Source organism: Nerophis lumbriciformis, linkage group LG09, assembly GCF_033978685.3.
Source record: "Nerophis lumbriciformis linkage group LG09, RoL_Nlum_v2.1, whole genome shotgun sequence".
NCBI classification, from domain to species: Eukaryota; Metazoa; Chordata; class Actinopteri; order Syngnathiformes; family Syngnathidae; genus Nerophis; species Nerophis lumbriciformis.
The window spans coordinates 13,902,331-13,928,508 of record NC_084556.2 but is presented as its reverse complement, the minus strand read 5'-3'; the positions used below and the strand labels follow the sequence as shown (position 1 = coordinate 13,928,508).

General features: G+C 39.0%; 1 protein-coding gene across 5 annotated transcripts in view; it reads left to right on the top strand.

The window, feature by feature from the left end:
• The window catches only part of gabrg2 (gamma-aminobutyric acid type A receptor subunit gamma2), a 102,068-nt gene extending 76,275 nt beyond the window's left edge, over positions 1-25,793 (top strand). The window contains exons 7-10 of one of the 5 annotated variants that reach the window (XM_061962530.2): positions 14,957-15,109; positions 17,513-17,718; positions 18,708-18,731; positions 23,206-25,793. In XM_061962530.2, the coding sequence (XP_061818514.1) occupies positions 14,957-15,109; positions 17,513-17,718; positions 18,708-18,731; positions 23,206-23,484 (662 nt within the window). In that variant the 3' untranslated portion in view covers positions 23,485-25,793. The other 4 variants (XM_061962529.2, XM_061962532.2, XM_061962531.2 and 1 more) reach the window with 4 other exon arrangements.
• Positions 25,794-26,178: the final 385 nt, after the last annotated feature.

Genomic DNA, 26,178 nt, shown 5'->3' with positions numbered 1-26,178 from the left:
AAAACAGGACAATTGTGTCAGAGATGTTGCTTTTAGAGGTGTTTGGAATAGTGTGATGTTTGAAAGCCTCCATAGTTGCAGTTTCGTGATAGTTTACATTTAAGAAGCAAAATATTTAAAATAATAATAAATAATAATACATATTTAACAACCAACCCACAGTACCTCACAAAAGGTGAAAACACCCCTCACAATTCAGCATTTTATTATATTTGTTCAAGGAAAAGTGCTGCAGAAGTGGATATACTTTAAAGTACCCAGTGTATAGCTTGTACAAACCCCGTTTCCATATGAGTTGGGAAATTGTGTTAGATGTAAATATAAACGGAATACAATGATTTGCAAATCATCTTCAACCCATATTCAGTTGAATATGCTACAAAGACAACATATTTGATGTTCAAACTGATAAACATTTTTTTTTGTTGCAAATAATCATTAACTTTAGAATTTGATGCCAGCAACACGTGACAAAGAAGTTGGGAAAGGTGGCAATAAATACTGATAAAGTTGAGGATTGCTCATCAAACACTTATTTGGAACATCCCATAGGTGTGCAGGCAAATTGGGAACAGGTGGGTGCCATGATTGGGTATAAAAACAGCTTCCCAAAAAATGCTCATTCTTTCACAAGAAAGGATGGGGCGAGGTACACCCCTTTGTCCATAACTGTGTGAGCAAATAGTCAAACAGTTTAAGAACGTTTCTCAAAGTGCAATTGCAAGAAATTTAGGGATTTCAACATCTACGGTCCATAATATCATCAAAAGGTTCAGAGAATCTGGAGAAATCACTCCACGTAAGCGGCATGGCCGGAAACCAACATTGAATGACCGTGACCTTCGATCCCTCAGACGGCACTGTATCAAAAACCGACATCAATCTCTAAAGGATATCACCACATGGGCTCAGGAACACTTCAGAAAACAACTGTCACTAAATACAGTTTGTCGCTACATCTGTAAGTGCAAGTTAAAGCTCTACTGTGCAAAGCGAAAGCCATTTATCAACAACATCCACAAACGCCGCCGGCTTCTCTGGGCCCGAGATCATCTAAGATGGACTGATGCAAAGTGGAAAAGTGTTCTGTGGTCTGACGAGTCCACATTTCAAATTGTTTTTGGAAATATTCGACATTGTGTCATTCGGACCAAAGGGGAAGCGAACCATTCAGACTGTTATCGACGCAAAGTTCAAAAGCCAGCATCTGTGATGGTATGGGGGTGCATTAGTGCCCAAGGCATGGGTAACTTACACATCTGTGAAGACACCATTAATGCTGAAAGGTACATACAGGTTTTGGACGTTCATGGACGTCCCTGCTTTTTTCAGCAAGACAATGCCAAACCACATTCAGCACGTGTAACAACAGCGTGGCTTTGTAAAAAAAGAGTGCAGGCACTTTCCTGACTCGCCTGCAGTCCAGACCTGTCTCCCATCAAAAATGTGTGGCGCATTATGAAGCGTAAAATACGACAGCGGAGACCCCGGACTGTTGAACGACTGAAGCTCTACATAAAACAAGAATGGGAAAGAATTCCACTTTCAAAGCTTCAACAATTAGTTTCCTCAGTTCCCAATCATTTATTGAGTGTTGTTAAAAGAAAAGGTGATGTAACACAGTGGTGAACATGCCCTTTCCCAACTACTTTGGCACGTGTTGCAGCCATGAATCTCTAAGTTAATTATTATTTGCAAAAAAAAAAAAAGTTTATGAGTTTGAACATCAAATATCTTGTCTTTGTAGTGCATTCAATTGAATATGGGTTGAAAAGGATTTGCAAATCATTGTATTCCGTTTATATTTACATCTAACACAATTTCCCAACTCATATGGAAACGGGGTTTGTATATAGGTCTGTCCCACAAATTATTGCCAACAAAACAAAAATGTCGTCAGCATTATTTTGAGACCAAATCAAGCACTAATGTAATATGTAATACTGATAATGCAATAGCCCTTTAAAACGAACTTTTTCTTTGACCATTGTGATTGGAATGTCAAGAACTTTGAATTTTCTTAAATATGTTTAAAAACATAATCAAATGGACTCTTCATTTCTGTTAACAAAAATTGCATTTCAGTCAATATTGAACATCTTGAAGTACAGTTTTTCCCCAACATGGAAAAACTGTTTTGGATGGTTTGTTTTGTCTTTTTTTTGTTGCCATCACGTTCCAACAAATTCTGGACATAACTTAATTTGTCGGTGTTGATGGGCTCATCTTGCTCATTCAGTTTGAAGCAGAAATATTCCCAGTTCATTTATGTTACTTCACAATGCTTCTCACTAGCGAGTCGCGACTAACGAGGGTCTTTCCGTGCATCCTGCGTGTGTAAGTTAGCAGTCCCATCTCCACCCACTGAGACAAAGATTGTTAATGACTGACAAGAGTGTTCCCTCTGTTCATTTGATTGTGCTATTGAATAAATTAATTCAGGTGCTGAGAGCGATGCCCAGAGTGAACCCTCTCGTACCATTGTGACATTGATCCTCTCCCTTGGGGAAACTAAGCCATATGGTAGTTTTTCAACATAAGAAGCCCAAACAAACCTTAAGAAAGCAGAAGATGAATGTGATGGAGTGGCCAAGTATTCTCCACACCTATTCCCCCCTGCTCTGGTCTGGCTGCGCCAAACACTAAATATATCAGAATCATGTGGTGTAACGATTAATGTATATCGATTTATAATTCTTAGATTCAACTACCGTATTTTCCGAACCACAGGGCGCACCGGATTATAAGGCGCACTGCCGATGAGCGGGTCTAGTCAGGTATATTTTCATACAAAAGGAGCACCAATTAAAGGGTGCATTAAAGGAGTCATATTATATATATTTTTTTCTAAATTGAAAACACTTCCTTGTGGTCTACATAACATGTAATGGTGGTTCTTTGGTCAAAATGTTGCATAGATTATGTTTTACAGATCATCTTCAAGCCGCTTTTTGACAGTCGCTTCAGGATGTGCCGTTTTGTAGGTTATCTTATTTACGTGGCTCACCTTCGGCAGCGTCTTTTCTCCGTCATTCTTTGTTGTAGCGGTGTAGTGTGCAAGGACGGGAGTGGAAGTGTCAAAAGATGGAGCTAACTGTTTTAGTGACATTCAGCCTTTACTTAAATCAATAACGGAGCAGCATCTCCTCATCTGTGGCTCACTAGTGCAATAACAACGCCGGAAATGTGTCCCCGTGAAAAACTGTCCGACCGGAACGCTCTAATAACTAAAGTTCCTTGGGTGATTAATGTAAACTCACTACACCGGTATGTTTTAGCGCTTTCATGGTGAGTTTACTGACAGATATAAGTAAGAACTTTACACTACTTTATATTACAAATGGCAACAGCAGAGGATGAATGTCCCATAACAAGAAGATAGAGAAAAAGAAGCAGCTTATCAACTACAGACTACAAATGCGGGCGTGCGCAAATTTTCAGGACTTATGCAGATCCCAAATAAATATCAGCAGGTACCAGAAGGTAAGAAAAGTTGCTTTTGCATAATATTGCAAAACACAACGCCAGATAGTATGTCTTACCTTATACACACACCATAATAATACTCGTATGTTGAAGCACAGTACAATCCATCAAGCGGTGCGGCTTCATAGCTTACCAAAGTCGTACTAAAACATTTTTGATAGATTTTTGAGCGCTGTGTGTAATGTTCTATATTTTTAATGGAACATGTAAAATTTTGGTGTTGTTTACTTGAGTCATATTGCAGTCTACACTTATCTCTTATGTGTGACTGCCATCATATTGCAGTCTACATGTATCTCTTATGTGTGACTGCCATCTATCTACTGGTTACACTTATAATTTCACCATGTACCAAATAAAATAGCTTCAAGGTCGGTAACCACAACCAAAAATCTGAGTATTTTAGCCTTTTTCTTGACGGTGGAAAATGTTGCAATGAGAAAGTCTATCTTTGGGGAGCTTTACTCTTAAAAAAGAACACACGACGGCATAAATTGTAATCTAACGAATCAGATTGGACTATGGGAATCCTTAGTCAAAGACATGCCTAGCCTTTTGTATGGTTTATATAAGCCGACAGAGGGTTTTCCCCCCACCTGTCATTGTGTTTCTTAAATCCCTGCAGAATCTTCATGCACATGTTTTAAGCGGTGTCCATTACCTCTCTGAAGCTTTATATCGAGTGTGGCGTGTTTTTATCTCACCACATTATGCTAATGCCTGTCACAGATACCATAACACATTGGGACTGAAAGGGGAGGGGGCGAGTGTTGTAAGAGGTAAATTTTGCAAATTCAATTTCCAGTCATATAAGCTTGGACTGTGTTTACTAAGAGGATTAACCTGCCTTCATGCAAATGCAGTGTTATCAGTACAGCTGTCTGTATATTTCTGTGAGGGGATACTCTGTTTATATTCCACTCCAATATGCACAAAAAGCGTGCAATGCAATAGAAAATAGCTTTGTGTCTAATAAGACACTTAAAAGGCAGCCAGAGTATGGAAAAGACAGAATAAGTCGAGATGGAATTTGACGATAAACCAAGAAGGCATTTTAAGTTGGAGTTACTTTTATAGGCTCATTTTACATATTTTGAATGCATTTCTTTCTTTAATAAAGACCAATCTGTTGTGTCAAGGCAAGACATATGTCAGGCATATTGTACATCAGAAGTGTACATTAGACTGGGCTTGATCAAGAAAGTAAGGGATTTGGCGCTGAATTTAAGAAGCACTTACGGAACGGGTGTGAATCGTGTCTCGCCTGGTGTGTGTGAAACATAATAATGAAGCCATTTTTAGATAAGGTGAGCTGGGAAAAAAAACACCGAAAAAGATGAGTGAATACATTGAATGTATCCATTCTATAAGAACATTTTGCATTGCATCGTGTTGGAAAATTTAACATTTTAGCTAGACAGAAGGTATGGCTTTTGGAAAAGTGTGACGGTAACCATAGAACTGTAACTACATGTGTAAAAGTGCTAAGGACAACTCTGTCCTGGCTCGTTAGTACAATATATCTAAAGCAATAATAAATACTGAAAAAAAACCAATACAAAAATATCTGATGTTCTTAACATAAGAGACACGCCTCCCATGTACACAGTAAGCATTGACAGTTAATTGGTTGTATGACACTAATCTTAACTTATTTTTACTCTTGTATAACATTAAAAAAATGCAATCCACCTATACACCTCTCCCACACGATGGTGAGTAGTTTTTTTTATTTAAAAAGGGACATATGATGATTTTAATCTAAAATTTAAAAAAAGAGCAGTGGTTCTCAACGTCTTTTCAGTGATGTACCCCCTGTGAATTTTTTTTTAATTCAAGTACCCTCCCAATCAGAGCAAAGCATTTTTGGTTGAAAAAAAGAGATAAAGAAGTCAAATACAGCACTATGTCATCAGTTTCTGATTTATTAAATTGTATAACAGTGCAAAATATTGCTCATTTGTAGTGGTCTTTCTTGAACTATCTGGAAAAAAAGATAGGTTTTTATTAGAGATGTTATCGGCCGATAAATGCGTGAAAATGTAATATCGGAAATTATCGGTATCGGTTTTTTTTAGTATCGGTATCGGTATCATTTTTTTTTTCTTTTAGTTTGTTTTATTAAATCAACATAAAAAAACACAAGATACACTTACAATTAGTGCACCAACCCAAAAAACCTCCCTCTCCCATTCACACTCATTCACACAAAAGGGTTGTTTCTTTCTGTTATTAATATTCTGGTTCCTACATTATATATCAATATATATCAATACAGTCTGCAAGGGATACAGTCCATAAGCACACATGATTGTGCGTGCTGCTGGTCCACTAATAGTACTAACCTTTAACAGTTAATGAAAATTAGTAAAATGAATTAGTAGTTTCTATGTAACTGTTTTTATATTGTTTTACTTTCTTTTTCATTCAAATTTTTTTTTTTAATTTATGTATCTTATTTTATAAATTAAAAAAAAAAGTACCTTATCTTCACCATACCTGGTTGTCCAAATTAGGCATAATAATGTGTTAATTCCATGACTGCATATATCGCTTGATATCGGTATCGGTTGATATCGGTATCGGTAATTAATAACAATAGTGGACAATATCGGAATATCGGATATCGGCAAAAAGCCATTATCGGACATCCCTAGTTTTGTATTTATATTTATAAAGTATTTTTGAATTGTTGCTATTTTTAGAATATTTAAAAAAAATCTCACGTACCCCTTGGCATACCTTCAAGTACCCCCAGGGTTACGCGTACCCCCATTTGAGAACCACTGGTCTAGAGAATATGTATTGGATATGCTTTGGTGTAAACCTGTTCTTTGTGTATGTCTACAAGATGTTGGATTCTGGAGGCGTTCCCAGAATGCGAATGAAACCACACTCCACACTCTCCACAAGTATCATAATGCTTCTTTTGAAAATGTACACTGTTTAAATATATATTTTGAAGTCGACGCTGCTATTATTTTTCCTTATACAGTCAGAATTAAACTTGATAAACCTATAGATTTCTCCGGTCACAACATTAGGTACACCTGTACACTATCCATTCGATGTAGCTGCTTTTTGGCAGCATCGATGACACTGCATGTTGCTCGTCGATGTTATGCAGTTGAAATGAAAATGAAAATAATACTTTGTCCCATCTTTTTTGGAGTTTCCTCGTAGCCTGAAGCAGAGAGGGAGGAGCTCGTCTACACAGTTACACAAGTGTAATGCATGAAGTGGAACTCACTTTCAGTTTCAGCTTTCATTTGTTACCATTTTTTCTGAAAATCCATGCCCCCGTCATGTTGAATAATTTTTTTATAATTAATTTTGTCGTTATCTTCTTTCACGTTACAAATGCTAAAAATAAGGTGGGATATTTGAGGTGCAGCTCGCCTTCAGCAATGCTCCATTTCCACTTCCTGCAATGTTACACCTTAAAGTTGAATGTGGTATAATAAATACAGTTTTACACTTGAATTTATTATTTCAATTGGTATATATAGGTTTCAAAAATAAAATACAATCCCATTGTGTTCAACATTCAAGGTTGTAATCTTAAATCTTACATATTTATTAAGTGTGCTGTTAGTGGATAAAACACAACAAAACAAAGGAAGATATGACATTGTGGTCATGCCACCCACTGGCTGGTATAAGAATAGCTACTATCCAGCGCCATGGTAAACACTTAATCACTCGCACACTGCAGTTTGTCATGTCACCAAAAAAGCAATGAGCCAACATTGTGGCTAAGTATCATTGACCCTGGCATGTAGCCATGACACGACGGCGGTCATTAGCAAGCTTCCTGTCTTTCAGTCAAACATGCACATAAGCATACGCTGTCACCTCTTATATCTAAGAGGATGGTCTGTCAGCCACCTCTCAGTGGATGTCTAGCATGTGCCTCAGGTCTCTGCTGCCCGTCCATATCTTCACCAATTTACAGCCTGTCTGTCAGCAGAATGAGGATATGATATTCTCATGTGACTGACACACTAGTTTTTATTTCATGGTCAGCAATGCCAGGTTTCATTCCCAGTTGGCTCTTCCACACAAATATACTCCACTATCTACCTCAGACTAAAAAAAGGTATTCTGATATAATAATTAAACATTTTTTTATATGTTCAGGAATGAAGAATTGTTGTTCCTTCCTTCCCACCACCCTGGTTCTGATTCTGTTAAATGTGTTGCCCCCCAGGCTTCGAACAATAAAGGGCTGATTTCTGATGAATGATCACGGCCGCCAAGTTTTTTTTATTGCTTTCCGTAGATTACATCAGCTTGTAGTAAATGTCGAATCTTCAATAAAACAAACAAAAAAAATAGTAAGTTTGTGCTGCTGTCTGTATTTTGTGCTGCTGTCTGTATTTGTCTTTTTTGGGTCAGCAATTTTGTTCCATTTTAGCTAGATAGTGATTGACTTAAAAGCAATGTAATTACAGGGATGGATGATAAGTGATTTTTATTAGCGATGGGCATTAAAAAGTATTGCAAAGGACACCTTCACTCCAGCGTGCAGTCTTTGTGGAGAAATTAGCCCTTTAGATCGGATGATTATACTGTATGAGAGACAGCTAGGGATACAGCTGAAGTTGTGGGCGGTGTGGAATGTATGTGTAAGGCTGTGAGATCACGGCCTCACGTATGACTGCTTCATTATGTTTGTCGTAGGTCTGCGGAGTGTAAACAAGACCACGGATAAGAGGGGGTGTTCGATTGTGAGACATGTTCATTGCGATCCAGACCGTGTAAAAATTTACAAAGCCTAACTGAAACAAAATTGAACCAAAAACACTGTACAAAAAATATTAATTTATTAATTTCCTCTTGTACAGTAAAGCCTTCTATAAGTTCTCTTTCAAGCGCCATCATTTCCATCTGTTATTAGTGACCATAGACACACATTAGAGCAGGGGTATCCAAACTACGGCCAATGGTCTGTCTGGTCAGTCAGGCCCACGAGACGTCACAAGATAAATAAGAATTATGGCCGGTGATTTGTCTCGAGTTATATTTTAATTACCTGTCAGCCTACTCGCTGCATATCTGTCGACATCTTGTGTTCAATGTTAGTACATTTGGTTAATGACCATAAGTTTTGTTTTTTTAAAGCAATAATGAGCACAGCAATAATATATATGACACGCTCCAAATAACCTTTTCCACTCATTGTGCATATAAACAATAACCAACACGAAGATTCAACACATGGTCTACATAACACACAACCTGCTCATTGAATTCATTATAAAACACGTCCAAACACCATACATAATTTAAAATTACACATATATAAATCCACTAGCATGCAAAGCACTGTGCCAGCTGCTTAATAATTTGTGATTAAATACAAAACTTTAGGGAGGTTGTCACAGAATATATATATTAAATGTTTTATCGTTTATACTTTAAAATGTTTGTGTCGTCACGGTCTGATGTTGGAGGGTGGGCTGTGAAAGACACCATATATTTTGGACCTACATTTAGGTTTATTTTCATACATAAGGCGGGTTATAAGGCGCATCAAAGGGGTCATGTTATGTTTTTTTCTATAAAACACTTCCTTGTGGTCTACATAACATATAATGGTGAGTCCTAAGTAGCATCATTGTTTTTGCTAACTCTCCCATTCTTTGAGACACTTTTTTCCAGCTGTTGTGGCAGTGTGTGAGTGACAGGGAGAAAAGCTCTTACTCTTCTTATCGGTGTTAACTGTGGAGATCTTTAATATAAGAAAATATGTTTCCAGGTATACTCCTGTTTTATGGTCATATATGTTATAAAGTTAGTTAAAGTTAAAGTTAAGTTAAAGTACCAATGATTGTCACACATACACTAGGTGTGGTGAAATTTGTCCTCTGCATTTGACCCATCCCCTTGATCACCCCCTGGGAGTTGAGGGGAGCAGTGGGCAGCAGCGGGGCCGCGCCCGGGAATCATTTTTGGTGATTTAACCCGCAATTCCAACCCGTGATGCTGAGTGTCAAGCAGGGAGGTAATGGGTCCCATTTTTATAGTCTTTGGTATGACTCTGCCGGGGTTTGAACTCTCAACCTTCCGATCTCAGGGCAGACACTCTAACCACTAGGCTACTGAGTATATACTATATACAGTATAGCACCTTTTTTTCCAAAAAGTCCAACCTATTGTTCATTCAGTCCTCATTCACACAACTATGCTAGTAAGCTATATTTATAGCCACAGCTACCATGGAGTAGACTGATGGAAACGTCCTGTCCGACCACTAGCAAACATGAATTAACATTCAGTCATTCGTGTCTGTATAAACCCATAACTGTGTTATATAGTACATAAGAACAATCCCTTTCAGTAGGCACCCAACATCTTACAAACTATCATCCACACACAGCCAATGAGAGACTTGACTCCATTGTGTTTTAAGTGCAATCAGGAAGTGATTAACAAACTAATGCACTAGTCCTGTGGCTCTAATGGCAGCCGGGCTGATACAGATACATCAGCTTGCCACAGCGGAGGGCATGGGTCAATAACGCTTCCACAAAAAGTCCTCTTGGCAAGTGCCGTGGCCTGTAATTAAATTGGTGAATGGCGAGCGTATGGCGGGAGGCTCTTTTTAGTCAGAAACACCATCGTTCTAAGGAGTCAGCTTTGTGTTGCTGGGACACACTGTATGTATTAACCAGCTTGGGTGCCAATGTAATGCTAATAAAACGTGAAATCTGTCGGACCCTTGAATCTTGCCACACACCAGCATGCATCAGCAGAAAACACACATGCTGATTTGAACACTTAATGGCTATGCTGCAAGGGTCACAACACTTTAGCAAATCATACTTTTAATGGCTGTGTGAACAGTGGTGCATGCCGGGATGTCTCCTGCGCATTTAGTCCCCTTCCAGATGCTACAAGGACTCGCTGGCATCCGATGGCGGGCGGAAGTAATAAACACGGACGGTCTCCTTCCTCTTGTCTGTCGTTCATTAGCGCAAAAACACACAGATGTCGGCGGTTTCGCGATAAACTGTGGTGCGCCCTTTCTCATGAGGAAAATTATTAGCCAGCTGTTCGTAGCCCAGCTGCAGCCAGTCTATTGTGAAGAGCCGCCAGCCACAAGAACACACACACACAAACACACACAAAAATATGGCTGAGACAGGGGGTTCTTGTGCCCTACGAGTCAGAGCGAGAGGCTAGCAGAGGTTTCCGACACTGTTAACAGTTTGATGCTAATCAATTAGCAGACAACTGACTGACCTGGCAGCCAACACTGAGCTGCCATTTAACTAAGAGAACCAGACAGGTACAGACTGGAAGTCTGATAAAGTCCAAAGTAGCTAAAGCATTGATGTACTGACAAGGCTGGAAAGGATAGCTGGAATACATTTGGAATCTTGGCTAACTCTCCTGTTCTATATGGGACAGTAGATTCTGTCTTTATTCACTCGTGACTTTTAATACAGAACACAACAATTCAGGGTGTCCACAAAGTCTGGGTACTTGGTTAAAAACACATCTTTTTTTTTAAAAGAAAACTATTTTATTCAATTATAATGTTGATAAATAATGATTTCCTTGATTTTCAATGCAAAATTTGATGCACTTTGCAAAATTCCAAATCAAAATATTGATACTTGATTTATTTACGATAATGTTTATCATTAACAACAACACAGTGTAATGTAAAGAAAATCATTGTTATCTTGTCTAAATGAAACGCGATTGGTGAGAACTACTTTTTCTTCCACACGCCATCTAGGTACGTAATACGCAAGCGTAGCAGCACACTATACTGTGCTCACTCATTGAGTCTGTGTTGAAAATATTGTCATTTGTATACATATATACTGTATATATACATGTATATATATATACACACACATACACATACATATATATATATATATATATATATACATACTTACTAGGGGTGTAACGGTACGTGTATTTGTATTGAACCGTTTCGGTACAAGGGTTCCGGTTCGGTTCGGTTCGGAGGTGTACCGAACGAGTTTCCACACGGACATATTAAGTAGCGTAGCGCACGTTGTGTAAACAATGCACACCGAGGGACAACATACGGCATGCTAGCAACGACCGGGCTACGACAACATATAAAAGCCAGAGCTGGAAGACCCTCCTGCCTCGTTACGATATCCCGTTTGGGAACACTTCGGCTGCGCGGTGCGGAGGACAGAGGTTTGTCGACATTGTTCAGCAGCGGTAACGCATGCTTCTGCCAACAGGTCAAACATGCTAACCCATTTGAAGCGGCACCACCCCCAAGTGAACATCGCTTCAACAAAGATAAAGACGAGCAAACAGCTCCCACCTCTTACTGCCAAGTTAGGCAGGCTGGGGGGGAAAAGGAAAGTCTGAGGCTGAGTTGACTTGACTTGAAAATGTCTAATGTTGCACTTTTTATATGTAGAAGAAACGTTTTGTCATTTTATTTAACCTGAGCAACAACTTGAGGCAATTTAATGTTGATTAACGTGGACCCCGATTTAAACAAGTTGAAAAACTTATTCGGATATGTACTGTACTGTGCAATCTACTAATAAAAGTCTCAATCAATCAATCAATCAAAAAAAGCACGTTATATGTAGAAAAGTTTTGTTAAGAAACCATTCTGAGCCTTATGTTATTTAGTTTTTATTTGATATATGTTGACCACATTAACCCTGGCAATGGACCCTATGTGTATATGTATGTTATGCCATTGTTTACAAATTTGGTAAATAAATAACCGAAAAATTTATATTTTGTTGTTTTCTTACTGTACCGAAAATGAACCGAACCGTGACCTCTAAACCGAGGGACGTACCGAACCAAAATTTTTGTGTACCGTTACCCCCCTAATATATATACATACACTGTATATGTACACATACATACAGTACATACTGTATATACAAATACACACATATACACCACATACACATTCATGCACGCACGCGCACACATACATACAGTATAAACATATATAAACACTTATAGGGCTGTACAGTGCAAGCAATTTACTTGCATTTGCGGCAGAAAAAATGTTGTGCGAGTTATATAAAATTGTTTTTAAAAAAGGAGCACACATGCAAATACAGATTTTAACCCTTTATTTGCATTATGCTCCTAAACAAATCCATCCAAAGTTGATCAAACTCGAGTAAAATGGGTGCGCATCTGTGTAGCATGTTCGAAATAACCGTAACCATATGGACAAGTGATTGACGTGGAAGTGTCATTTATCACTCTGTGTGTGTTGCAGAGCTCTGTGTGTCCCTCCTCCTCCTCCATGCATAGAGGTGGGCAGAGCTATAGCCCACACATTTAAAGTCTTCAAACATGGAAAAAACAACGTCTTAGTTGGAGGAACTGGTCAGTAAAAGCATTGTTAATTTTGTTGACTGAAAATGTTTGTTTTCGTTATCGTCAACGACCTATTTTACCTTGACAAAATTAGGACGATAGTGAATGAAAGCAAAAGCACGTTGACTAAAAGAATGACAAAATTGACTATTTATTCAACGAAATAAAACAAGACGAAAATGTTGACAGAGATTAAATCCAATCATATTTAATTTCATCTTCAAGCAGGTAGGACAATATATCCAATCACGGTTGCAAAGGCGGGTGGAAAAGCACGAAGGGTATCCAATCAGAACGTCTTTGTGAAACAATTATTGTTTTAGTTTTTCACCATGAAAATCAAGACATCAATACAATATGTATTGACACATGGACGCACATTCCCTGTGCCACAGTAGACAACAAAACAACTTGTAAACCCCATGGCTCGCTTTTCTTATGCAAAAATACAACAAACTTGAAGCTCCATCTGCAGACTAACCATCAGGACATCTTCGCAACAGTAAGTAGGCTGAAGCTAATATTTCGAAATGAGTCACATTGTACTGATTTACTGTTACTATTAAAGACGGTAGCGCAGGAGCAAAACTGCTTACTATACCGCATGTCCAAAAATAAATACTTACTAAAAAACAAACTACTTTTGTAGTAGACGATGATGACGGGAGCTGAGCCGAGCTTACCCGCCCATACACATACTTGTACAGTGCACTTTAATCAATGTTCAGTTGATGTTCAGCTATTAATTGCACAACTTAACAACCCAAAAGAGCAGATTTGTCATTGTTTAAGCTAACACTTAAATAAAGACAGCCATGTGAGATAAATATACGTTAGTTTTACCACTGGTTGCTGTATTTATACGGGACAGTGGCCAAGACGCCAATTACTATGCACAGCGTAGCTATACACAATAAATAATTAAATTAGTTAGTTTTTTCATATGACCATAACCATGCACACATATTTTCATGCATTGTACACTAACATTAAAAGTGTTTTATTTTTTTTATTTATTTTTTATTTTTTTTGGGGGGGTTGTGTTTTTAACAAACTATAGATCAGTGATATTTTTTTGTGTGATAATTGTCAAAATCCGTGGTTCTGAAACTTTTTTCACCAACTTCCACATCAGTTCCGCCTTGCAATTTTATATCGCTTGAAAATGATTCCCCAAGAGCAGCAACACTTGAAATAAACTACTTTTTAGTTTTTACCAGACACATTAGGAATGTTTGCATAAAGTATCAGTATCGGATCGGCATCGCTAATACCAGCCTGAAATTGAATCGGATCACTAACACGCCACAGTACTCGCAATGCGACACATCACCGTGGATCACGACTCATGTACACACCATGTCCGCATATTTTAAGTTCTGGGGATTCTCTGTGGTCTGGATTTCATAAATGTATACTAATATAAAATCAAAGAATCATCAAAGCAACAAAATACAAATCGATGAATTGTTGCAGGTCTAATTTCCTTGTGGGTTATCTGTTCAAAGCGGTTTCAAACTGGAAGCAAACAAAGAACCTGCACAGCAGTGCTAACCTGACTTTAAAATTGGGTCCTGCTTGCGACTCCTTGTAGAACTCCGTGTGATACAGTTCCTGAGTTCCCGATTGTATGATACAACCTGATCTCATTCTAACATGTGGCATGTAGGCAGCTATGTACATAGCTTGAGGACGGCACGTATCAGTAATATGGTACAAATTAGTTATTTTGGCACCTTTTGCAATGTGGAAAGAGTATTTTTAAACGTTTTTTATTTAGTGAAAACAGGGCTAGACATTCATCCCAGAGGCAGGACATGGATTGGTGAGAAGGACATGCACCCTACGTTATCGCACCTCTCTTCTTTTTGATTGCAGCAGATTCAACTACGAGCTTCCTTTAGCAATCAGGTTGAGATGTCTTTGGTTACACAGCATTACGTATTAATCGTCTTGACTTGTTTACTCAGCTGTGTTTGATCAGTGTGTTAAAACAATATGTAATAGACTGGGTAAAGCGTACTTTGGTATCTGTTCAGGACAAAACAACGTAATCAGATGAAGCCTCATCCGGCATGTTTTCAAATTTCCCGTCTTTGTTTCTTTTTTGTAGGAGACTACGTTGTGCTGACGGTCTTCTTTGACTTGAGCAGGAGAATGGGCTACTTCACAATCCAGACCTACATCCCTTGCACTCTAATTGTTGTTCTCTCTTGGGTCTCATTCTGGATCAACAAAGATGCCGTGCCAGCCAGGACATCGCTAGGTAAAGAACAAGCTAATGCAAAATTGTTTCAGTTTTTAAACACTTAACTATTCGGGGCCATTAACCGGTATGTCTGTGAAAAAAGTATTTGGTGGCGAGTTGACCTCACACTGAACAGTAGTTTACTTTGGTGTCCTCTTTCCTTCCTTGCACCATCTTTCCTCCGCCTCTTATTTCCCTCTGAGACAGGCTTAGGAATCTAGTCCATCTTGATTAGAAGCCCCTACCCTGGCACATGTTTTCTCGCATGCCTTAATGAGACATTCATTATGTAGTGCAGCTGAAAAGATGCCGCAATGCCGCCTCAGCAAAATAATAGCAATAATAGACGTTGCTGCTTCAATTCAACGCAAAGTAAAAAGGACACTGAAAAAAAACAAGAGCAAAAGTTTAGTTATCAACAAAACGTGTCAGGCTTTGAACTTCTTTAACCCTCGGGGGACATCCCTGGAAGTTCATCCGTACGTTTCTCTTTGTCAGCTAGAAATCTTGACCCGGACTCATGTGCAATGTGATCATTAGCGAGCGTTGCTTAACGTGTAATAATCCGCCTGGGAAGAAACTCTCCCCCCACCTCGTTGTTGTCATTACTCGGTCTGCCATTAATCTCTAAAAATAGACTTCTTGAGCTCCCGCCGACGATTTGTGGTGGGAATGCGCCCAGCGCCAAATCCCCTTGTTAAAATTACACCAAGAAACAAATATCTTAATTTTCTTTTTTGAAAGATTATACAGACAGTACACGCAGCCAGGTGGTTAGGGAGTGGATTAATGTAGATGACATCATTCCTAATCCTTCAATGCCACCCAGAAATAAACCAATTCACTCACAATGCCGAGTATTAATCTTAAGGCAGACGGATGTCTTTTGGTCCGCACCAAATATAGACTCGAACCAGCTCCCACACAAACCTCCCTATTTAGCCAACGCTTGTTTTTGTTTACTTCTACATGAAGGCTGCCAAATGTGCCATATCAGTGACCATGCAAACATGGTAACGCGCTATCACGCTAACTTTTTCTCCATCTTCATGAGAAATATACAAGGAGAAAGATCGCCAGATGGGGTTTATTGGAATGTAGTGTCAGTGTTGGTGGTCAATGGAAGTGGAAAACAGCTGCTCAGGCCTCCCCCTTGGGGAATCGAACTGTTAAGAGCTCTTGATTAAACAGCTATCGTTAATCCTCTTTCTGTTGCAATATTTCTTCACCTCATTGCAGTGACTGCCTTGTGAAATATTATAAAGTTAAAATATCCAACTGGAAAAATAAAAGATGGAAGCCACACTCAGGAAAATGTGTACATTCCAGATACCTTCCAGAAAACTGGAAATCGGAAATATCCCACCTTCTGACTTAAAAAGTATACTGCTTAAATTCCTACTTACAAGGGTGTCACAAATCTAAAAATAAATATGACATCACACTGCCTGTAAAAGCCGCAATTGTCTGCCTTATTTATTTGTTTCTATTCTGTTTATACAGTGCCAACACATGGGTAGGTACAAAGTTGACTTGGCAATTTGTCTTTTTTACGAGGTGGGACTCTGCTTGTGAGTAAAGGGTACATTAGTCCTCAAAAACTACCTGGGAATCGGGGAGAGAGTTGGAACAACTGACGCTCACCTCTCCCACCCTTTTGTGTATTTACACTGTATGCTATTATCTGATTGCATGATTCTGTTTTGCTGTCTAAAAGTGCACACAGTTGCTTCAATCTGTATTAATGGCACACGCAGCAATAATGTTCCTGTGTAAAATAGGCATGTATTAGTTTTTTTGTACTAGTTAAAGTATTGTACAAACAAATATACTATATCAGACGACCCGATCCGTTGGTTGATGTAATGCAACTGAAAAAACGTCTTCATATCCACCACATACAGTATATAAAATAAATTAAACATTTGCAAAAAAGGTAGGTTTGTTGTTGGTGTATTACTGTAGTTTTTAGCATAATCACCTATAATAACTTGTGGTTGTCAGTCATGTTTTTTGTTGTTGTTTACTTTTTATTGGAACATTTGAAATCAGACCTCAGAAGTTTGTAGTTCCTACTTCCCAGTAGTCTGGAATGCAAATGTAAACGTAATTAGCATATGGAGGACATTGGTGTAGAGTGTACATAATAGAATGGACACCTGTTGTATGCCAGTTTATTTCATTAAAGTTTATTCAAAATACTTAAAAAGTCAGTTTGATCAAGAAAAATCATTATTTTTATCAAAGATACAGTATGTACTGTAGCACAATCAATCGCAACTAGACTGTTCAGTGTGTTTTAGAAGATGTCTCAGTTCATGCTTGAAGAAGCGATAGGACAGCTACTGGAGCTGCCCATTCTAGTCTTTCACTAGTTTCTTACCATACAATCCCAACATGTTCTTCTTTGTCCGTGACCAGGCATCACCACTGTGCTGACCATGACCACGCTGAGTACCATAGCCAGGAAGTCTCTCCCTAAAGTCTCCTACGTGACTGCCATGGACCTGTTTGTGTCCGTCTGCTTCATCTTCGTCTTTGCTGCGCTAATAGAATACGGCACGTTGCACTATTTTGTTAGCAACCGGAAGCCCAGCGCCAAAAAGGATAAGAAGAAGAAAAACCCGGTAAGTGACCTTCTAAAGCTAAATAAGGTCGCTTTGTAGTTCCAAGCTATGTAACATTCTACAATGCCACATATTCTTTATATAGGTGAAGGTTCAATGACATACTGGATGTCCCTCTCATAAAGTATTACGCTGAAGTTAATCCTCAGAAAAAAAAATGCTGCTTAGCATCCCTAAGGGAGCATCTTCCCAATCACTGTCACCTCGATTTACTCAATGAGAGAGGCCTTAAGCTCAAACAGTTGCCTAATCCCCCTGCACATCTGTTACACTTGTAATTTAGACCCAGATCACATGACACACAAGCACTTCCCTCATTTTAGCCTTCAATCCATCAAGAGATCATGGAGCCCCCGACTGAAGGGCGCAGAGCAATTCCCCCCCACCAAGGAGTGTCTTTAAATATTACTTTGTAAATACTGGCTTAGTTTCTATATTTAAATTATGTCGTAAATATAATACGCCTTTGCCACTGCATGGTACCAATTTGGCTCAACAAAACCCACGACGGACACTTTTCTATCAGCAAAGCAGGTACTATAAGGTACTATTTACTAGTACCTGGTCAGCCGGGGTGCAGCAATGCCCTTGTAAAAGAAACACAGATGCCAACATGAGCAGACCCCTTTAGCATAGTATTACACCCCACAGTCTCCACTTAGCTACAACGATCTGTGTCCTACAGTTGCTGCCCTTATTTTCCTTATGTGTACAATGTGCCAAGTATAACTGGTACTGTGTAGTGGCAAAGCCACAACAAGATACTGTATAACTCACCATGTATCCCGCCTTCCTATGCGTCCTCATAATATGTATGTCTCTCAACAGTATCTCCATTCTGGGTTAGATGTAAAATGTCAAATTTTCATGCATTATCTTGTTTTGTTTTCATTCTAATTATTGTTATTGACATCTCGTTTTTTTCTGTTTGTTGCTGTTTGTTCTCTTATTCAATTCCTCACATTCTTTGTTTCCGGTCCGGACAAAAGCTCCTCCGGCTCTTTTCCTCCAAGGTATATTGCCTGTGTCTGACTGCATGTGTCTGCTGCATTTTTTGGCTCGTTTGAGCCCTTGAGCACTTCACTGCTTTACTGTCTGCTCTACAGCAAAATATGCCCCCTTTCAGTTCCCTGCCTTTTGTTATACACCTCTTCATTTACTTAACAGGGTTGAGAAAGAAAAACAACATTAAAAAGGTGATCTCTGCTGTGCACAGAGCGGAGGCAGCCAGCCAGACATACTCAAGCAGTTTTTTGTTTTTGTGTTTACAATTTAAATAAGCGTCCCACTGATCCTGTACCGTGTAGAACACTGCAGTCCAGGCCCAGCGCGGACTGGTTCTGGCTCCCTCTGTCCTGTTTCACTCTTGTTGTTTCAGCCACAGAAAGTGTCTGCAAAAAAATGGAAAAAAACCTTCCTCTCTTTTTTTTCCTCCCCCTCGTTCTGCCAATGAAACTTTACCTCTGTGTTTGCTGGGCTTCTCAACCTGACACTTCCTACAGAGTCAGCAGAGCCTTAACAGACTGAAACAGACAACCCCTGCAGTGTGTTGACTCTAATTAGAGAAGCTTTGAACATCAGGTAAGTTGGTACAGCCAAGACAGGCACTGGACACAACTCAAATCTATACCTATATTTTATGGACAATGGTTTTGGATCAGATCTCTAAAATTCCACTTATCCTTTTCTGTCCACCTGACATGAGCAGAATTATAAAATGGGAAGGCAGGACCAGACTTCCCTAATTTCAGTCCCCTCTTCTAGTTGTAGCACAGGGGATACCCAATCTGACCTCAAAGGATGAGCCTAAACTCGGCAATCTGGTCCTTTTGATCACTACCCAAATTCTCTGGCCAAAGGTTGTTTTTGTTCAGCAATCTGTCTGCAACACATCACAATACAACAACTGGAAGAGAATTCAGGAGGGCCTGAGCAGCTCTACCGATGTGGAGGAGCAGTTGACGTCCCAAAGTCCTCTCCGTCACGACCAAAAACTTCTTGACCCTAGTTGTGGGTGGGAACACACCGGTGATTAAATTGCAATCGGAAATCTGTTTTCACCTCCACAAGGTGAAGCAATCAGTACATTAAGCCATATGCCAGTCACATGGTTCATATTCCCCTACTCGGGATGCATCCAAGAGACATCTGGGCATGCCAAGAAACCAGTTGAGGTAAAAGTAACCCCTAAATGTAGAAAATTGCTGGTTCTACTCAGTGTCTCCCACCTTAACTCTTAGGCATATGGTGGGAATGTCGACCAGGAAATTACACCAATCCACCTTTTGATGTCTTGATCCAAGATATCCCTAGGATACCGGAACCCTTCCACCATGGACAGGACTTTGCTCACAACTTCAAGAGCGCAATTCACCCAGAGAACCTGTAATTTAGAGGTTCTGTTTATTCTGTTTGTTCTTACATGTTAATTCTTCATCTTACCAAACTGGATTCTTCCAACTTTGTGAGAACTCTGTCTGATTGGGCGAGTGGGCGAGGCCAATCTCCGTCCCTCCTGGATGAGCGGACATACATTCTTATAGACACATTCCAAAACATTCCAAAAAAGAGAAAAACATATTCCCAGAAGAATAGAAGCTGCTCTATCAACAAAAGACAATGGTATCTGTATCTGTCCTTTGTATTTGTGTAGTGGTCCAGCATCCAAAACCTTTGTCCATATTGTGTAGAAATCTGCTTATCTACAAGTGAAACCCACAAAGATGGTCATCAATGCGGAATGAAAGCACAATCTCAAATAACCCAGGTTTTGTGCAAGGTTGTCTACTTTTCAGTCAGTTAAAGTTGCCAATGCCAGTGTGTTGTTCCTTTTTTTGGGTTTTATTTTTCTTTCTTTGTTTGCTGACAGCAACCCAGCACAGCCCGGCGTGAGCGGGACGCTGCTAATGCTCCTTCTGCTTGAGCTTCCACTCACTGCGCTGCCTCCGATGCAACCGATCCCCTTTGAGAACTGAGTCATAACCTGCTCGGCTAAATGCCTTCATTAACTCAAGACACTGTCCACTCATTCGGACCTAAAAAAAATAAAAATAACAAAGTGCTTTAAGCGACCCGTATGTTTGGGGTTATGTGTCATTTTCAAAAGGGACAGCGGGTTTGTGCACAAATGCTGGGCTAAATGAGGCCGTAGGGAATGAACTGTTAAGTCAAGTATTTAAAGCTTGTTTAAGGATGCATGCTAACAGCATAAAATGCTATGTTCTAACAACAAGCAATGCTCCTATTTTGCTGTAAGCATGGCCTCATGTAGTGAGTAGAACCTTATTAATGCTGGAAAACATACACAGAACATAGAATGTGGTTTTTTTTGTGTGTTAGAACAACACATTTTCGAAAGCACTGGTGTCAAGTTCTTAAAAGTTTTTCAAGATGCTTGGCGGCACATTACCTTTCAAAAGAAGTCAAATTTGACACTTAACCAGCAAGGTCAAGGATGCTTCAAATGCTGCCAACGCATTTATTCCGCCATGCAGCTAGAAATTCATTTTCTGCAACTAAAAAGTGGTGTGATGTTTAAACTTGGCATTTTTGAATACTGATTTTCTTCCAGATTCACTTCCTCTTCTAGTGGCTCTGGGAGCCGAACATTTTACTCAACTGCATAGAGTACATTGCAAAAAAGAGCTGACAAAATATAAGATAAAAAAAGATTATATTTTAGGAATAATTACTAAAAACTAGTGAAATTATCTGTCCTTGCAACTAGTTAATTTTATTTAATAATACATCGTAAATCAAGATTTGTATATCTAGAAATTAGCAGGAATTTAAAACTAGAATTAAGTATTTTCTTGCAATTTCTAAATTAAGCATCATTGGTATGTTGTAGAATCTTTAAACCTGATTTTCCATGTAGGGAATACCAAAATATCTTATTTTTAAATTAGAACAGACAAAAAAATAAAAATAATTCTAAAATTAAAATTATGTAAAATCAGTGACTAAAAATAAGTAAATAGCTCTCAAAACTAGGGAAATTTCGAGAAATAAAATTTGGGGATGTTTGCAAACTTTACACGGAACCTACAGTGTGTTAACTTTCCAACTTGTCTTAAATACATATCCTGCCCACTTAAGGCTTTCAGTACGTAATGATATGAACTCGTAGCCGTGTGTGTTGTTTGATAACGATTTAGTAAAGTTTAGCTACTAATGTTAGGGGTGTACCGATACAATACAATATCTATATTGGGGCTTTGAGTATTGGCCATTACCAATATTGACCTGATAGGATATCAGCAGGAATCATAGCACATGTTTTTAGTATGGAATATTAGGAAAGGTTTAATTAAGTGAATTTACTCAAACATATAACAGTTATAAGTCTGAATGCACTAAGTTAAGCCCATGACGCAGTTATTTCAATTATGCGGGCACTTTTGTCACCAGATACTTTCTAATACGCTGACACCTTAAAGACTTTGTATCTGTAAGTACTATGCAACTATACTGTAATATTTGATACTTGTTTGTATTAACAAATGTGGTGTTTTAGACTGCAATATTGTTCAATTAAACGGCACTTAGGTATGTCTAAGCTTGTGTGCTATTGTGTGCTTAGCTGTTGTGTAGCTACTAGCTCCTACATGGTGACCATTTGTACATGACTTCACTAAAATATGAGAAAAGACCAACTGTGTGAAACAATTCGAGGACATTTAGATGTTAACTGACTGTCCAGCTTTAGCTTCAGAATATAATTCGATACTGCTGATGTCAACCCCATATCAATATTGGACTGGGAAATCCCTACACTCAACGATGCGGAGCGGCCACAGGTGCAATTGGAACAATAGTCAATGGAAAATGTGCCTTAGATAATTAATCCTGTGCATGGAGCGAGAGACTCCAACTGAGTAGAAACTCGTAAGATTCAACACGTTACTAAGAGACCTCCATTAATGCTTCTGCTTTGGTTAGCATCTCAGCTAACTTTTTAGTAGTCCTCAATAACATCTATAAGGAGCCATTGGTGTGTTTCCTTATAAAGGGGTGTCTATTAGAGCAGAGGCCCCTGTGTGGGGAAATACTGTACAGCATTTTCGGAATTGCTATAAATGACTTAAAAAAAAAGTAACTTGTCATAATTTTGCAGCAGCTAAATTCATGTGGCTGCTAAAGGAACAGCCGTACTGTGCTGAAAAAAATATTACGGCAGCCCAAACGATATCATCTGCGTTAAAGGTCTCAGCAGAGACTGACCCATTGTCATTACAGGCCCCGCTAATTACAAGCACATAGGGGGTCATTATCCCTCTATTTGTGTTTTCTTGGCATTAAAAGGCTTCATTATGCAAGTTAAAGGCGCTAATTACATTTTGCTGACTAATGGCTCAATCTCAAATGAGGTTCCTCCCGTCAAGTCACGCTTGTAAACGGCGCTCGGTGCTGCAGACTGACTCTCCTTTTTTTTTATTCACCCCCCTCATCCCACTCCCACCCCGACACGATTCCTGTCCAAAGCAGACGCCCACGGTGGACATCCGCCCGCGCTCGGCCACGGCCATCCAGATGAACAACGCCACGCACATGCAGGAGCGTGACGAGGAGTACGGCTACGAGTGTCTGGACGGCAAGGACTGCACCAGCTTCTTCTGCTGCTTCGAGGACTGCCGCTCGGGGGCGTGGCGACACGGCCGCTTGCACATCCGCATCGCTAAGATTGACTCGTACGCGCGCATCTTCTTCCCCACCGCGTTCGGTCTCTTCAACCTGGTCTACTGGGTGTCCTATCTCTATCTCTAAGAGCGCGCGTCCAGCCTTATCACCATTGTGGGACTTCTTCAATGTTATTCCTTATCAACATCTCATTCGTTTTGGGCGTGACGGACATCGCAAATCTTGTAGCAGTCCATTTAACCGGCATGAAAAGATCGATAAACACTGATTATAATTATCCCTGCGTGTGTTAATCTTCACTGTGCCAATGCCTCGTTTTTTTTTGTTTTTGTTTTTTTGTTTTCTCGCACCCAGACAAATAGAAAATGACCCGCTGTTCATGTACAGTATATTTTACGTGAAATACTACACAATGTCAATCACTTTTATAAGGATGGGCTACCTTTCCAATCACGGACGGAATTGTTATTTTTCTTTTTTTAAAAGGGGACAAGAGACTCCCGCCGAAGGTTCTGAACTCCTGTTTCCATACCAGTGTTGTATTGAGCAAAATAACGCGACCGAAAGCAGTTTGTTAAGTTGCCTCTGCTGGTGGCTGCACGCCATTTAGAGCAATCAATGATGTTATTATGCTTATCCCTGGAGGAAATGTCTTCTAATAGCACAACTAAACGTCACATTTCTACACGGGGTCAGAGCTATGATGACTGTACAGACACTGTATATATTTTACAATCACACACTTTATATATTATTGCATGCACCTTTCAAGGCCAAAACAATCTTTATTTTATTGTTTGTTTTATCGTTTTTTTGGGGGCTACAGCTGGGTGTCATTCAGGGTTCCAATACACTTTCTTCACACTCAGTTGGTCAGGGTAGAGTTTAGTAGGGACTGTTTTGTGTTAAAAGCCGGCAATTAGATCACGAACTGTGCTTGTGCAAGATGAGACACAAAAAAATGCAGAATGACCTGAATATAAGACGCCATTTGGTCTAGAGATCAGTGTTAACCATACTTGTATGTATTTATTTGTTGCATCGATTTACATATCATACACACATGATAACGCGCCTGGTCTGTCAGAGCATAAAACAACAGCGCAAGAGGGATCATTAGTCTTGCCTAGTAGTGGGTCAAACGATACTGAAGCATCGATGCCTTATGAAACACAAGGAGCGATAGATACTGTGTCCCTGCATGTGTGTCACTTTAAGAAAAGAAAAAACATTTGACAGTTTGACTGCGAAGCGCCAAAATGCTTCTATCAGGAAGAAATTATTTAATTGACTTAAATGAAGTCGAAGAAGTGAAAAATTCTGGCGTCTGGGATCATTTTGATCTTTTAGCGCCAAATAAATTAAATGTTCTTATTTTCTGGTTTACTATTTGGCTCATTGATCAGAGTCGCCGGTTTCATATTCCTTTCTGTACAGATATATGTTTAAAAAAAAACCTAAAACAATTATATTTGCTAACTATTAATTTCATTTACAGGTAGGGACTTTTTTTTTGACCTTGATAAAACAGTAACACATTATCTGTGCAGTGTCAATACAGCTAGTGAGTGTGCCATACACTCACTGAAGTGTCATTTACCCATCAGTAGTGTTGCCATCTTAGCGAGTATTCAGAACCCTTAAGCGACAAGTCTTGTAGAGACTAAAATGAAAGCACATATCTCTCTTCTCAACGAGCACCGGGTGCGGTTGCGGGCCCCTTCTCCATCGAAAGGCGCTCGCCGGCAGCAAAAAAATAAAAGTTTATAGTTCGAAATATATGTTTTTGCTACTAATATTTGTTGCTTACTTTTTGAAAATGCGTAATGGCCATTTATGCAAATTTGACAATTTTTCCCGCTATCGCAAATAGAAACACTGATATGTGTACAATTATGTAAAAAAAAAAAAAAAAAAGTAGTTAGTGAGTTAGAGCTTTTCTGCCTGTCACTCACATGCACACCAGTTATCAAGTGGAATGGAGAGAACGGTGTTGGGCAAGTTAGCAAACAGAGGCACTATCATGCTAGTTTTAAAGTCAAAAACAAAAATCAATGCACTGCCCAGCCACTAAAAAACTATTTGTATTGTAATTAACGAGTTATTACACTAATACTGAAAAACTAGTATAGATTTTCTCTTATTTGTATTTTTATTTTATTTTATTTCTAAATAATATTGGGTCAGTATTGTATATGTGCTTGGAAAACTGCAGTTCACAAAGACGACAAAGCAACATTCCACTCTTAAGACAAGTGTGGGAAACTTACCAAAAAAACACAATGCCAACCATTAATTGAGTTTATTTTTCATCAATCGTGGGTTTATTTAAATCTTTTCAACAGTACCTCTGAGGTTCATCTGATTTTAGAATTGCATGGATTAAATGCTCTGCCCGAAAACGTCACATTAAAAACATGCGTTCCATTAAAAAAACAACAACAAAAAAACAGATGTGCAAGCCTTATTACTGAGCATCTCACTTCATGTTTGTTTATACTTGCTTTCATTTGCTTGGAAGGAAAGCATATGATTTGTAAATGTTGTGTATAATATATGATGCAAAAACAGATCATAAAAAAAAAATAAACCCTGGCCGTTTTTACAAAACAAAAAAAAACAAAAGAAAGAAACAGAAGGGTAGGGGGTGGGGGGTGTAAATCACATTATTTCTGTACATAAATGTTGAAAAGAAGGGTATAAATATATATTTTGTAATTTCCGCTTGTCACACTATATCAAATGACAGTATCTTAGACTTATTTAATGGACTGAACACAGAATAATACAAGAGTGGATGCTATTTATGTTTATTTATGG